This window comes from Mastigoproctus giganteus, chromosome 9, assembly GCF_048544385.1.
Source record: "Mastigoproctus giganteus isolate SK-2022 chromosome 9, ASM4854438v1, whole genome shotgun sequence".
NCBI classification, from domain to species: domain Eukaryota; kingdom Metazoa; phylum Arthropoda; class Arachnida; order Uropygi; family Thelyphonidae; genus Mastigoproctus; species Mastigoproctus giganteus.
Window position 1 is genome coordinate 4,415,958 of NC_143583.1, and position 14,579 is coordinate 4,430,536.

Below are 14,579 nucleotides of genomic sequence, written 5' to 3' on the forward strand. Positions count from 1 at the left end.
AGGTACTCTCCATTCACATTGATTTCTTTCTGCGACTAGTCTAATCTTCTGAAAGCTTCCTCAAGGGCAGCAATATTCAACTTCGGAGATATCGTGTCTCCTTGTCAAACCCCTTTCTCAATTTTAAATTTAATACTGTCTTTGTCTTGTCTAATAAAGGAGGTAGCATTCTCATATATTTTCTTCACAATCATAATATATAGGGCATCTATGCCTTGTCTTTCCAGTGCCCAAATATTGTCTCATGTTGTACGAGTCAAATGCCTTTTCATAATCCACAAATGCCAGACATAAGTGTTTTATATTCACTTGCTTTCTCCATTAGCTGTGACATTACGCGATGGTGATCCAAAGTTGAGAATCCTGTCCTAAAGCCAGCTTGCTCTTTCGGTTGATTCTCATTCTTTCTATTCTGTTAGTAATGGACCCTTGTGAACAACTTGTAGATATGGGATAACAAGCTAATTGGTCTATAATTTCCAATTTCTGATTTATCTCCTTTCTTATGCAGCAAAACTATGATTGCATTATTCCACTCCTTAGGCACCACACCTTTTTTAATGCATTTTGTGAAGAGTCTTGCCAGTTTTTGTGTCATGTCTCTTTCTCCCAATTTTAACAACTCTACAGTAACTTCTTCCTCCAGGGCTTTCTGATTCTTCAACGTATGTTCTACCTCATCAGGAAGGATATCAGGTATGTTGTATATGTTACTAATTTGCGATCCATCTTCCCCACTGCTGGCATCATTCCCTCGCTCCTTGTATAACTCTTTATAGTAGTCTTCTGCTATTCATAATTACACCATCGCTATTCTTCATTTCAGTTGTCTTTCTTTATTACTGCTCATGGCTGCTGATTTAAATCCTTTGTTTTCCCTTAATGCTTCTATTTTCCTTGTCTTCCAGTACATACTGCTTTTTCTCCTCTTCTGTTATCTCAAAGACCTTTGTATTATTTACTTGAGTCAGTTTTTTCCTTTCTTTTCTTACAATCTACATCAAGTGTGCACCATTCTGTGATCACTTCCAACATTTACCTTGTTCAGGACAGTAACATCATTCACGATATATCTTCTGTTAGCGATGATTAAGTCTATTTCATTAGCTGTTAATCCATTTGGGATCTTCCATTCCACATTCCTCGAGATTCTGCAAATTCCACAAATCTTTCATCTCTTTCACCAATTCCAAAATTTTCTATAGTTGCCCTTTCTATGCTCTTTTGTCTCTTTCCAACCTTAGCTTTGAAGTCCCCCGTAATGATAGTGAGTTTTCTGTTCATCTAGAGACTCAATATCAGCGTACATTTTTCAACCTCTTCATCATCATGGCTCGATGTTGGTACATAATCAATATAAACTTTAGCTTACACCTCTTAGAAATCCTGAGTAGTAGCCTTGACACCCTTGGTGATGTACTTTTGAATTCCAAAATGTTGTTTTTTATATCTTTATGGACCAGAAAGCCAACTCCACCTTTAATCCTTTCACTGTTTCCATAGGTGTGCAGCAGATTTCCACTTTATAAACTTATAAGTGATTCATTTCTTCTTGTTTCAGCCAAACCAACGATATTCCGATTCACATTTTCTAATTCCTTTTCCAGCTCTAGTATCCTGTCTTCAACAATGAGCGATCTTACACTGTAACAGGCCAAGTTTAGTTTCTGTGCATGTCTGCCTGGTCATACCCAGAATTTCTTAGCACCTTCTGCTTCCAATCTGATCCTCTCGCTTTCATAAGAGGGGGAGTGAAAGCCGCTGGGGACTGAGGGCCATTTGTTTCATCTTATTGTCATGTGCTGGAGGGTTTGGTCTTTTCCTCTTCACGCTGACAAGGCGTCTTGAAGAATGCCTGTCCAGCTCAGCCTTATATTTATTTAGGCTATTAGCTTCCCCAATAAGACTGAAGCCTGTTCCACCAATCAACTACCCACTGGCTAAAGGCAAATTTCCCATCATCTATTCTACAACTATCTTTTCTCAATTTGAAACTGTGCGCTCAGGTTATTAGTCTGAACAAGAGGAAGAATCCCATCAGCATTCAGCTTGCTCAACCTATTCAAGGCCTTATACACCTCAATCAGATCACCTCGCAGGTACCTACTCTCCAGGCGTTGCAATTTGCAGACCTTAAGTCTTTCTTGGTAAGAGCACCCCTTTGTTCCCCTCACCAATCTTTTTGCCCTTCTTTTGTACTCAATTCTAGCAACTCTACATCCTTCCTAAAATGAGGCCTTCAGACCTGTACACAGTACTCAATGCGTGGCCTCACCATTGCCTTGTATAACAGGATAATCACTCCCTGTCCCTAGTACCGAAATTCCTATATATCACTGACAAGACTCCATGACCTGCCTTGGCAGCACATCTGCACTGCTCAGCGAACTTCATATTTGACTGCACAATTAACATCAGATCTTTTTCACTTTCCACTTCTGAGTATAGTAACACACAGTTGGTACGTTTCCCTTCGGTTATTGCTACCCATATGCAGTACTTGACATTTGTCGATGTTAAACTTCAGTTACCACTTCCTCAGCCCATTTTCCCAACTTATCTAGATACAGTTGGAGTAGCATACCATCTTTATTGTTGTTAACAACGCTACTTACCTTTGTATCACTTGGATATTAAACCTGATATACCTTCATCAATATCATTGATAAATATACAAAACAACAAAGGGCCCAACATCAAACCCTGGAGAACTCCACTAATAAAATTTGTCCACGAAGAGAAGTGTCCATTGATTACCACTCTGTCATCTCCCACACAACCATCCCTTTATCCATTGTAGCAACTTACCTTTAATGCCATACCTCTCCAACTTGTACAGAAGTCTTCCATGAGCAACAGTATCAAAAGCTTTCCATGAAATCCAAGTATATGATATAAAAATTATTTTTGGCATTCAGTTCCTTTGAGACCACATCATAGTATCTAATCAAATTGGTCAGCCAAGACCTCCCTTTAAAAAACCCAAGCAGTGTCTTAACAATTACTGCAGTCTTGTCTAGATGATCCTGCAATGCTTCTTTAACAAGTGATTAGCATTAGCATTAGTAGAGGCATTTGATGCAAGAAAGCAAGCTTATGCACCTAGGAAGTTACTAGGCTCTACATACCAACTAAGGAATATTGTTCAAAGTTTAGGCCTAAATGGATGTCAGATGAAGTAATGAGACATGTGGCAGAGAAGAAAAATGCATGGGATACATATAAATTAATGGGTAACATGGAAGCCTATGATAGATATAAGCTGGTCTGTAACCAAGTCACAAAGGAGATTAGGCAGGCAAAGGCAAATTATGAAATATCCTTGGCAAAGGATGCAAAGAAAAACAACCGAGTTCTTTATCTATGTAAACTAGAAGTAAAGGGATGAATCAAATTGGTCCACTGGATATTGGTGGTTCAACTGTTGATAATCCTGCTGAGGTGGCTAACAAACTAAATGAGTACTTGGCATCTACATTCACTCATGATGAGTTATTCAGGGAGCAGAATGCCAGAGGAGAGTTAACTCTGGCAGTGAGCTGGATGATTTTGTAATAACTGAGTGGAAAGTGGAGGAGAAATTGTTCAAGATAACATAAAAAGTGTCTGCACAATTAACATAAAAGATAAAAAAGGCACCTGGGGTGGATGGGATCTATCCAATTCTATTAAAGGAGGTAGCAAAGGAAGTAAGAAAATCCTTAGCCATAATTATGAGAGCTTCTTTGGACTCAGGGGAGGTACCCATGGACTGGAGAAGTGCAATGTGACCAGTGACAGATTTAGCACTTGAGAGGCTCCAGGCACAATTCAATTTTGAGGCCCTCCTCTAAATATTTTTGGTACCACTACAGTGTGCATTCTATGCACACGTTTTTACTATAGCACGCGCTCTAGATTTGGTGTTGCAGTTTTAATCATTTTGTTTGCGCAATTCTTTCATATATATTTTATTAATTGGGAATTTAAAAATTAATTCCAATTATCACTTGCTATAAATGTCACGCCTCGTCAAACAATTCAGTTTTGATAAATACATAAGATATTACAGTTACTTACTTGATAACAAAACAAAAATAATATTTACACTAAAACACCAACCACACCAAACTCTAGTAATTTGTAACAGATTCGTGAGTGAAATGTTAGTTCCAAAAGCTATTAAAAAAGACGATGCTCCGTTACATGTGAGCCAGAACAGTAGTGATTTCAGAGGCTTTAAACGACTACTGCGCTTGCTTATTGGTTCCCAATTATTTTTGAACTGCCTCCGCAAACAAATCTAATATCGTTCCTTGAGCAATATCATCAAAGGGTTCTTCACTCGTGGAATTACCTCCACTAGGAAAAAACTGAAAGTGTTTAATTTAAGCATAAATGATAATGTGTATTCTACTTCAGATTCACATAGATATTTCATATAATATGTAGGAATATTTGCATAAGTTTACTAACTTCTCATCTTAAATGATAGTTTTATTCAGGAACGGTAATAAATATGAGTGTAAAAATTTAAAATGAAACATTTTTTTTTTTTATTTGAGGCCCCCTCGATTTAAGAGGCCCCCAGGCACACGCCTCATGCGCCTGCGTGGAAATCCGCCACTGAATGTGACCCCAATTCACAAAGGAGAATCAAAGGACAACAGAAGTAATTATAGACCTGTTAGTATAACCTCTGTTCCAGGAAAATTAATGGAGAAACTGGTTAAAGAAGCACTTCAGGATCATCTAGACAAGACTTCAGTTACAGCTCGGACACAGCATGGTTTTGTTAAGGGGAAAGTCTTGCCTAACCAATTTTATTGGATACTATGATGTGGTCACAAAGGAACTGGATGCAGGGAATAACTTTGATATCATATATTTGGATCTTAGAAAGGCTTTTGATACTGTTGCACATGTAAGACTGCTGTACAAATTGGAGCAATGTGGCATTGGAGGCAAACTGCTGCTATGGATAAAGGGATGATTGAATGGGAGAAGATTAGCATTAGTAGAGGCATTTGATACAAGAAAGCAAGCTTATGCAGCATCAGCCAAAAAAAAAAAAAAAAAAAACCCACTTCCACTTCACCCCTCTGTTCATTCAAAATACCTGTCCAGCTGACCCTTAAACTTATTTAGGCTATCAACCTCCACTACAACGGATGGAAGTCTGTTCCACCAACCAACCACCCGCTGGCTAAAGGCAAATTTCCGCACGTCTATCCTATATCTGTCTTTTCTCAATTTGAAAATATGCCCTCTCAGATGATTATTCTGAGCTAGAGGAAGAATCCCAAGTTATTCCCACATCAGTACATTGTGATCACTGTCACCCTGTGGTTCCTTTATTGGCAAATTCTTAATGAAAGAATATCACTGCTGAAAAATTAGATCAAGACTATCACTCCCTCTGGTTGTCTCTTGAACATGTTGCTTCAGAAAACAGTCATCCAATAAATCCACAAAAGTCTTGCTAGTGTGCGAGTGACCAACTCACAAATTCCCGTCAATATCTGGAATGTTAAAATCTCCCATTATATAATATTCTCATTTACTGGCCCACTATTTCTCTGCACAATTGCTCATTATACTCATCAGATTCATTAGGCCTATAACTCACACCTACTCATTTTTCTTTTCCCAGTGCTTATTTCATACCAGACTCAACACTGCATTGTCCACCAACATCAACTGGATGCACTTCCTTAGATTTTGTGTTTCTTAACTAATAGCATAACCCCTCCTCCGTTCTGTCCTGCTATCCTTCCTGTACACATTGTACTCCCCAAATTCCAACTCTGCAGTGCCTATACCTGTGTGACACCATGTCTCTGATATGCCAACAATATCAGCCTTTGATGTCTTCACAATCACTTCGAGCTCATCAAATTTATTAACTATACTCCTAGCACTAGTGTACATGCACCTGTTCCTACTCCTAGCCACCCTAACACAGCCCATGTATTTACTTGTTCCGCTATGACTCCAAGTAGTCCTGGAAATCTTTAGTACCTTGCTTTCTAGGCTGCTGCTCATTCTAATAGAAGCAGTGCAAAGAATAACTTTGGCCTCTGCCTGCAGCCACTGTTAACCTTTTAGTCTGTGCATCTCCCCACGCTAGCAGCTTTCCGACCCACCTAACACTTTTTTTAAGAAAACCTCAAACAAGAGGTATTAGAACCTATAGTACTCAGTGCCATGCTTGGGTTGGAGGTTGAGAAGATGAAAGAAGATATTTGTTGACATTAGACTAACTTCTGTGGACTAATTTTTAGGAAATACGTATGAAAGAAGGTTGTTCCAGAAAATAGCAGTTGAATGAATAAACAAGGAAGATGAAAAGTTGGTTCTGTGGGTTTGAAGTTGGACAGTAAATGGATGTTGGCTGGTGGCAGGACATGTTCAGACTGTTTTGAAAGAGAGAGAGCAGGAATTATAGAAGCCAATTCAGAAGAACAGTGGCCATGGAAGTATCTGTAGAAAAGGCATGCAGCAGAAACAGTATGTCTATGAGAAGTGAGTGGAGTGACTCTGCTAGAGAGGAGTCATTAATTAACGTAACCTCACTCTTCTGAATTGAATCTAGAAAGCTGAGAGAGGTTTTGGGGGCACCGCCCCAGATGTGGGAATAATATTCCATGGTAGGGCAGATTTGCACAGAGTGAACCGCTGTTTGGAAGAAAAGTAACGCTGAGAACGAAAGAGAAAATCAAGTTTTTTTAGATGCAGAGAAAGCAATATTTGTAATGTGCTGGTGCCAAGAGAGCTGTGTATATCATTTTGCCCAGAAATTGGAGTGTCACCAAAGATAAACATGGGAGCAGAAGAATCCTTTTTGCAAGATATAAGACAAGACTGAGTTTTAGAAAGGTTGAAATCAACTAAGTTGTCTTTGCCCCACTGGAATATTCCTGGAGATTGGCATTTAAGAAATTGGTAGTGGACATTCGAGAATTTGAATCTGATTGAGCAGGGCAAGGTTTCTCAAAATGGAAAGTGGAATGCAATGTGCTATCATCGGCAAAACTATGGATAGGATTTCCAGGTAATGGAAGAAGGTCATTAATATACAAAAGGAAAAGAGTGGGGGAAAAAACCAGCATTAGTGAAGAAGTTAGAAGACAGACTAATCTACCATCACAATCAGTGAGCGATCAGAGAAAAAACTGGATAACCAATTACAAAAAACAATTGGAAAACCATAAGAATGGAAGCCTGTTCAGAAGACCTTTATGCCAAACACGATTGAAAGCCTCTGAGATGTCAAGAGCAACTGCTTGTGTTTCACCAAACATTTCCATTGAATTTGTCCATAAATGGGTAACATAAGCCAGAATATCACCAATGGTTTGACACTGACAGAATCCATACTGGTGATCATTCATCAGACAGAAGGTTTCTAGATAGTTTAAGAGTTGGCAGTTAATTGATTTCTCCATTACTTTAGAAAGAGTAGAAGGAATTTGATATTATATATTTGGATCTTAGAAAGGCTTTTGATACTGTTGCACATGGAAGACTGCTGCACAAATTGGAGCAGTGTGGCATTGGAGGCAAATTGCTGCTATGGATAAGGGGATGGTTGAGTGGCAGAAGACAGAGAGTGGTAATCAATGGACACCGCTCAACGTGGACTAATGTTATTAGTGGAGTTCCTCAGGGTTCAGTGTTGGGTCCGTTGTTGTTTTCGGTGTTTATGAATGATATTGATGATGGGATATCAAGTTTAATATCCAAGTTTGCAGATGATACAAAGGTTGGCAGGGTTGTTAAGGACACTACTGACGCTATGCTGCTGCAACAGGATCTGGAAAGGTTGAACAGATGGGCTGAGAGGTGGCAAATGAAGTTTAACATTGACAAATGTAAAGTACTACATATGGGAAACAGTAACCCCAGAGCAACGTATCAACTCTGCGGTACTACACTGACAGTGGTGGAGAATGAAAAGGACCTGGGGGTAATTGTGCAGGCAGATATGAAGTTCTCTGAGCAGTGCAGACGAGCTGCAAGAGTAGCTCATGGTGTCTTGTCAATGATATACAGGAATTTTTCTAGCAGGGATAAGGGAGATGATTATTCCCTTGTATAAGGCAATGGTTAGGCCACATCTTGAGTACTGTATACAGGTCTGGAGGCCTCATTTCAAGAAGGATGTAGAGCTGCTGGAACGGATACAGAGAAGGGCAACAAGATTAGTGAATGGAACAAAGGGTTGCTCTTACGAAGAAAGGCTTAAGTTTTGCAAATTACAGAGTCTGGAGACTAGGCACCGGCGAAGTGATCTGATAGAGGTGTATAAGGCTTTGAATGGTTTGAGCATGCTCAATGCCAATGGGATTCTTCCTCTAGCTCAGAATAATCACCTGAGAGGGCATAAATTCAAACTGAGGAAGGACGGATGTCGGATAGATGTGCGGAAATTTGCCTTTGGCCAGCGGGTGGTTGGTTGGTGGAACCGACTTCCATCACTTGTTGTTGAAGTTGATAGCATAAACAAATTTAAAGCTCAACTGGACAGTTATTTCGAACGAACGGAGGGGTGAAATGGAAGTGGTGTGTGTTTTTTTTTTTTTTTTTTTGGCTGATGCTGAATAAGCTTGCTTTCTTGCATCATATGCCTCTACTAATGCTAATTGCAATAGGACAATAATTGGATGGGAGGGATTTGTCACCCTTTTTAGGAACTGGCTGGATATAAGCAAATTTCCAAGCAGAAGGAAAAACACTTTTGGAATCAGAAAGTGAGAAAAGGCGGCAAAGAACAGGAGTAAGTTCAGGAGCACAGGTTTCTGAGAACAAGTGGAGAAATACCATCAGGACGTGGAGCATTTTTTTTTTTTTTTTTAAATTAAATTTTTTTTTTCAGTCTTTTTTTTATTAAAAATTATTTTTTTATATTTTAGGAGAGGGCACAATTTTTCTTTCTTGCCTCAGGTACTAAAATAGCTCGGCATGGCTCTGGTGAATACTGTTACTATTAGTTTTGTTACTGCCATCATAGGTAATTGAAAGTAGACAATATTTCGAATTCAGCAAATTTATTTATTATGCTCCTAGAATTAATACCCAAACATGTACATCAATTTTTGCTGTTCTTATCTCTAACACAAACCATATATTGCTTTTCCAAGGACCTCTGGCAGCACCCTGTAATCTACCATACTTGTTTTTCAGGTTGCCTATCTCAAGAAAAGCAGTACAAGATTCACTTTCACTTCTGCTTATGGCTGCCAATAAACTATTAGTCTAGTATCTCCCCAAACTAGCAGTTTTCTGATCTGTCTAATTACCTATTTAATTCTTTTTATGAAAGTGGCACTCGTGCTATGGTGGATGTATGCCTCTTTGAGCAGGGAATTGTGCATTTTCACTTGCTGAGGGAGTGTTGCTTTGTTTTTCTAATTTAATAATAGTTTTAAATATTGGACTATCTTGCTACTGATGTAACAAAATTGTATCTTAACATGTACAATCCTAATTGTAATATTAATTTGTTGCAATTGTTTCAAGTAACAACATAGCTTCTTCTATCATAGTCCTGCAGAGAACTCAATTTGTTTTTATAGTGTGTATGTTTCGTCTTCTCCTTGAGAGTAGAGCTGTAGATTCTGGTAACCTTTCATGTTCATGATTACTACCTTTTTTTGTACACTCTGATTTTGCTCAGTTGTATTTTCCAAGTGTAGTGGTATTTTATAAAAATGTTAATGTTCGCTGTAATTAAACATTTTTTAAATCTAACATACTTAGCCAAATTTAATTCATGTAATTTTTTAATTACAGATCTTAATTAAGATATAAATATAATTGAATGTACCCATACAAGCAATTGTAATAGTTAAAAAAAATCTGCTTTGAATGTGTGTAAAGAGCATGTTCCTTTAATTCACACTAATATTTTTCATCACTTTTAGTGAAGAATAAAAAAAGTATATCCAAAAAATGGTTTATACAATTTTATTTTATGATAAAACATTCTAATACAATACAAACAAATTTGCTCAGTAGTATTTTCTAAGTGTAGTAATGTTCACTACATTGTTTCGGTGTAATTAAATATTTTTTATCCTTAACACTCATAGCTAAAATTTTTTAATTTTAAATATACCTGAACATACCTATAGAAGAAGCAATTGACTGGGATAACTAACTTGTGAGATACCAATTTCAGAACTTAAAAGTTCATTAATATTAATCTGGAAGCAGTGGCCTTAGTCCTACCTGAGAAAATATCTGTTTCATGTTATTCACCAGTGTGAGATTAGCAGCACTTGCTCTGTCTAATCTCCTAAATATACACAAAGCTGACTTAAGTAGATTTGGAAATGATGTTGGTTAACATTACTAAATGAAATTAGCAAAACATATGCCTGCATCTGTTTGAATTTTCACACTTTTAATAGTTTATGAACCTGAAAAACGGAAGTGAATAACAGCTTCATGTTTATATATTACATTTTGTATTTCCCCACCCCCAATAAAAGTTCCAATTTTTTAAAAAACTTTAAATTTTTTGAATTTCTCATTTAAAAAAAAAAAAAAACTTTAAAAAGTATTATAATCCATCAGTAAAAAGTCAAGCAGATATTAAAAAAATATTTTTTGAGAAATAAAAGGAATAGGTGGGCTATAAAGCCTCGCACTACCAAGTGTGTGCATGAGAGAGAGAGAGAGAGAGAGAGAGAGAGGAGGACCAGGAGTGCCACCACTGCCAGGTTAACATGATTTCAATTACTTTCAATACGGTACTTATAAAAGATTCACACCATACCTTTCAGGAGGAAGTGATGCCAAGTTTTTGTGTTGATGTTTCGAGTGAAGGACCACCGCATCATATGGATTTTCCCTTCTATAAAAATAAGTAAGAAATGTACAAAGTACAGTATACTTTGAATTGTTTTTCATTCTATAGCTAGTTCCATTTTGTTTCTAAAATTAATGACTTATTAACTGAAATGCAACTCACCAACTGTCTATAACTGAAACTTTATTAAAATAATGATATAAGACTGGATAGAAGTTTGTAAAAATAAATATACTGATTGTACAATTAAAAGTGATAAAATGCCAGATACATCCTTAAATAACTGCAGGATCACTACTCGCAGCAAGTGTTATCGTAGGAGCATGAACATTATCCTCCACATGTGCATGGGAACCGGAAATGGCTCAGGAGCATGCCAAGTGGAACCGTTCATCCCATCCAAGTATTATGGTTTCAAAGAGGGGATGTCCCTATTAATTATGTTCTAAAGAACAAATCTGCAAGCTCTCAAGCCATTTGTGGTTCCAATATCTCTGAAAATGATCAACTATGATGGCATTGCCTGGAGAAATTTGATGGTTCTCCTCTCAGAAATGTTCAGCCACAGCAAGATTTACCATAGTCTGCAGTCTTTATTGCATTAATATGCTCTCCCATACAAACTCTGAATCTGCCTTTTGTCTCACCAACATAGCACCCCCCACAATTTGGGCATTTGGTCTCATACATGACCACACTTGTACCCTCAATGGGTATGGGATTTTCACCTATGACACGACTATGTGCAATCATCATCCTGGCAGCTGCACACAGCAGGTCTGACAGGTACATAATATTCAGGAGATCTACCCTTTTAAGCCCACATAGTACGGATGTATGCAGTGGCAATGGGTGAGAATGCCTCTCTTCAACAGTGGCTGAAGATTTTCTGAGAGGAGAACCACCAAATTTCTCCAGGCAATGCCATAAGGAGGTGATTACCCCTTTGCCATGGTTAGGCCACATCTTGAGAACTGTATACAGGTCTGGAGCTGTATACAGTTCTCAAGGAGGCCTCACTTTGGGAAGAATGTAGATCTGTTTGAATGGGTGCAGAGAAGAGAAACAAGATTGGTGAAGGGAACAAAACAAAAAGGCTTCAGTTCTGCAAATTGCAGCTTCTTGAGAATAGGCACCCGCAAGGAAATCTGCAGGATGTGAGCGATCAACTACAAAGGATAAAGAATGTTAAAGTTATTCTTCCACTTGCTGAGACTAAACACAAAGGGGCATAAATTCAAGTTGAGGAAGGATGGTTGCAGGACAGATGTGCAGAAGTTTGCCTTCAGCCAGCAGGTGACTGATTGTTGGAATAGGCTTCCATTATCCCAGGGGCTCACATCTGGTGAGTATGGGCTTGGCACACTCGTGGTCCAAAGCTGGATATCATCATTCTTCTCTTTCTTGGCGATTCCCTTCTCTCTCTCGATAAATTGAGAATTTTTTTTTTTTTTTTGTGTGTTATTTCCTGGTACAGCAAAAGCCTCAGGTTTCCTTGCACCAGGTAGCTAATAATAATACCTCCAATAATGGATGATGTCACAGAGAAATATTAATCATACTGCATCGAGTGTGGTGCAGGATAAAGTCACTCGCGTTCAGGCCTTAGGCAGAGGGGTTGGTTCGAAAAATCAGAGATGGTCTCCTGAGGAAAACAGTGGAGTGGGTAACGCTGTCCCCTGTATGGCTACCACAAAAGAAGGGCAAGACCATCCAGCCCCACCAACTGGAAGTTCTTCCTGCACAACTGCGTTAGTGACCACCCAGGAAGGGAGAAAACACCAATGCATGATGTGGAGCATCGAAATGAATACGTACATCATGCAAGCATACTACGAAATAACGAAGCTGGAGACTAACATCACAACTTACAGGGCGAGACTACATACCAAGGAGGAACTGAGATGCTGGAACGATTCCCGGATATTCAGGTCACTGAACAGCGAATAGCAGACCAGAGAAGGACCATCGTCACAAAGAACCTAACAGCCCCTGCAATCTTGGAAAAAAAATCAAGCAGGACGTGAGCGATCAACTACAAAGGATAAAGAATATGGAACCAGAGGAGGAAGAACATACCACCGCCAAACCAGAGGCAGAAGAACAAGAGGAAATACAAACCGCAGCAGCTGCAGTGGAAACAGACAAGGTCATGATATCCAGAATAGAGGACAAGTGGAAGAAAGCCCTAACAGAATTCGACGGACCCCACAAAGACTAATGTGATACCGAAGCAGAGGCCAAATAGAACCTTGTGGCAAGTCACAGACCACCTGAATCGGTACATAATACCACATTACATCGACAGCAATAGTGCAACACTGGAGGCTGTCCACACAGCCGTGTAAGATTAATGGAAGAAAAGCGAGAGACCAGCAGCAGAAGAACTGAAAACAGAAGGAACCACCAGCTTGGGAAAGAAGACTTCAGCAGAAGTCTTCTGTGCAAACATGAGAGAAAAACATGAGGAAAAAAACAGTGCAAACATGAGAGAAAGAAAAAAAAAAGAGAATAGGAGAGTACTTGGACACATTGAAGCAGAACCTCCTTGCACTCAGCAAGAGACTATGCCGATACAAAGAGAGCTCCAAGAGGAAAATAAACAGCAGGATGCAAAGAGCAATTAACCATAGATGCTGTGGTTATGGAGCAAGCATACAAGAAGCGACACAACACGTACACAGCCTACATCGATTACCGCAAGGCCTTCAACTCTGTGCCTCATAGCTGGCTAATAGAGGCGCTGAAAATCTAAAGTCAATCCGATAGTGACAAACTTCCTAGGAGAAACGATGGCGAAATGGAGATTCCTCTCCCCATCAGGAGAGGAATCTTTCAGGGAGATGCCCTGAGCCCATTGTAGTTCTGTCTAGCACTTAACCCACTATCTACCATGTTCAACAGCAGCAAATACGGATATAACCTCAAAGAAGGAAGGAAGAACCTGTACACCCTCACCCACCTGATGTATATGGATGACATCAAGCTCTACACAGGAACCGAGAAGCACCTTCAGCAACTACTCCAGATCACCGAAGAATTCAGCAAGGATATAAGGATGGAATTTGGTCTAGACCAGGGATGGCCAACAAGTCTATCGTGGATTTAATTGCAGTCGATCACGACGAATTTTAAATATACAGTCATCCCTCGATTTGTGCATCTTGTGCAATGAAATTTTTGAGATGGTAGATCGCGGCACATTTTGAGAGAAAAAAGTAGATCACATCACAAATTAAGTTGGCCACTCCTGGTCTAGACAAATGCAAGACCCGTGGATTGCATCAGTGAAAATTAGTCAACCGAAACTACCAGCTGCAGAATGGTAAAGAGATCGAAGCCATAGCAGAGGGAGAGGCCTACAAATACTTGGGGATGATGCAGGCTCAGCACAAGGAAATTTAGGCCTGCCTGACCAAAAAATATCAGAGACTCAGAAGCCTGCTGAAAGCAAAGCTGAATGGAGGGAACACAGTTAAAGCCATAAACACCCATGCAGTCCCAGTGCTAACATACTCCTTTGGGGTCACAGAGTGGACTAACACCGAGCTGGAGAATATCATGAGAAAGATAAGGACAATGATGACCAAGAGCCGCCAACACCACCCGAGAGCTGCCGTGGAGAGACTGACAATTGCTCGGGAAGAAGGAGGAAGGGGCCTGATAGGCCTCATTGAGCAACAGAAAACAGCGATAGTTAACCTGAAGGATTACTTCTAGAAACACACAGCAGCACTTCACCAAGCCATAAGGAAGATAGACAAGCGGTATATGGAACCTAAGC

The 14,579-nt window shown here is 39.3% G+C and overlaps 1 protein-coding gene across 1 annotated transcript in view; it reads right to left on the reverse strand.

Moving 5' to 3' along the window:
• Hmbs (porphobilinogen deaminase-like protein l(3)02640) overlaps positions 1-14,579 on the reverse strand; it is a 152,003-nt gene that overhangs the window by 52,686 nt on the left and 84,738 nt on the right. The window contains exon 5 of the mRNA XM_090381014.1: positions 10,763-10,840. Within this exon, the coding sequence (XP_090237140.1) occupies positions 10,763-10,840 (78 nt within the window). The remainder of the gene's footprint in view (positions 1-10,762; positions 10,841-14,579) is intronic.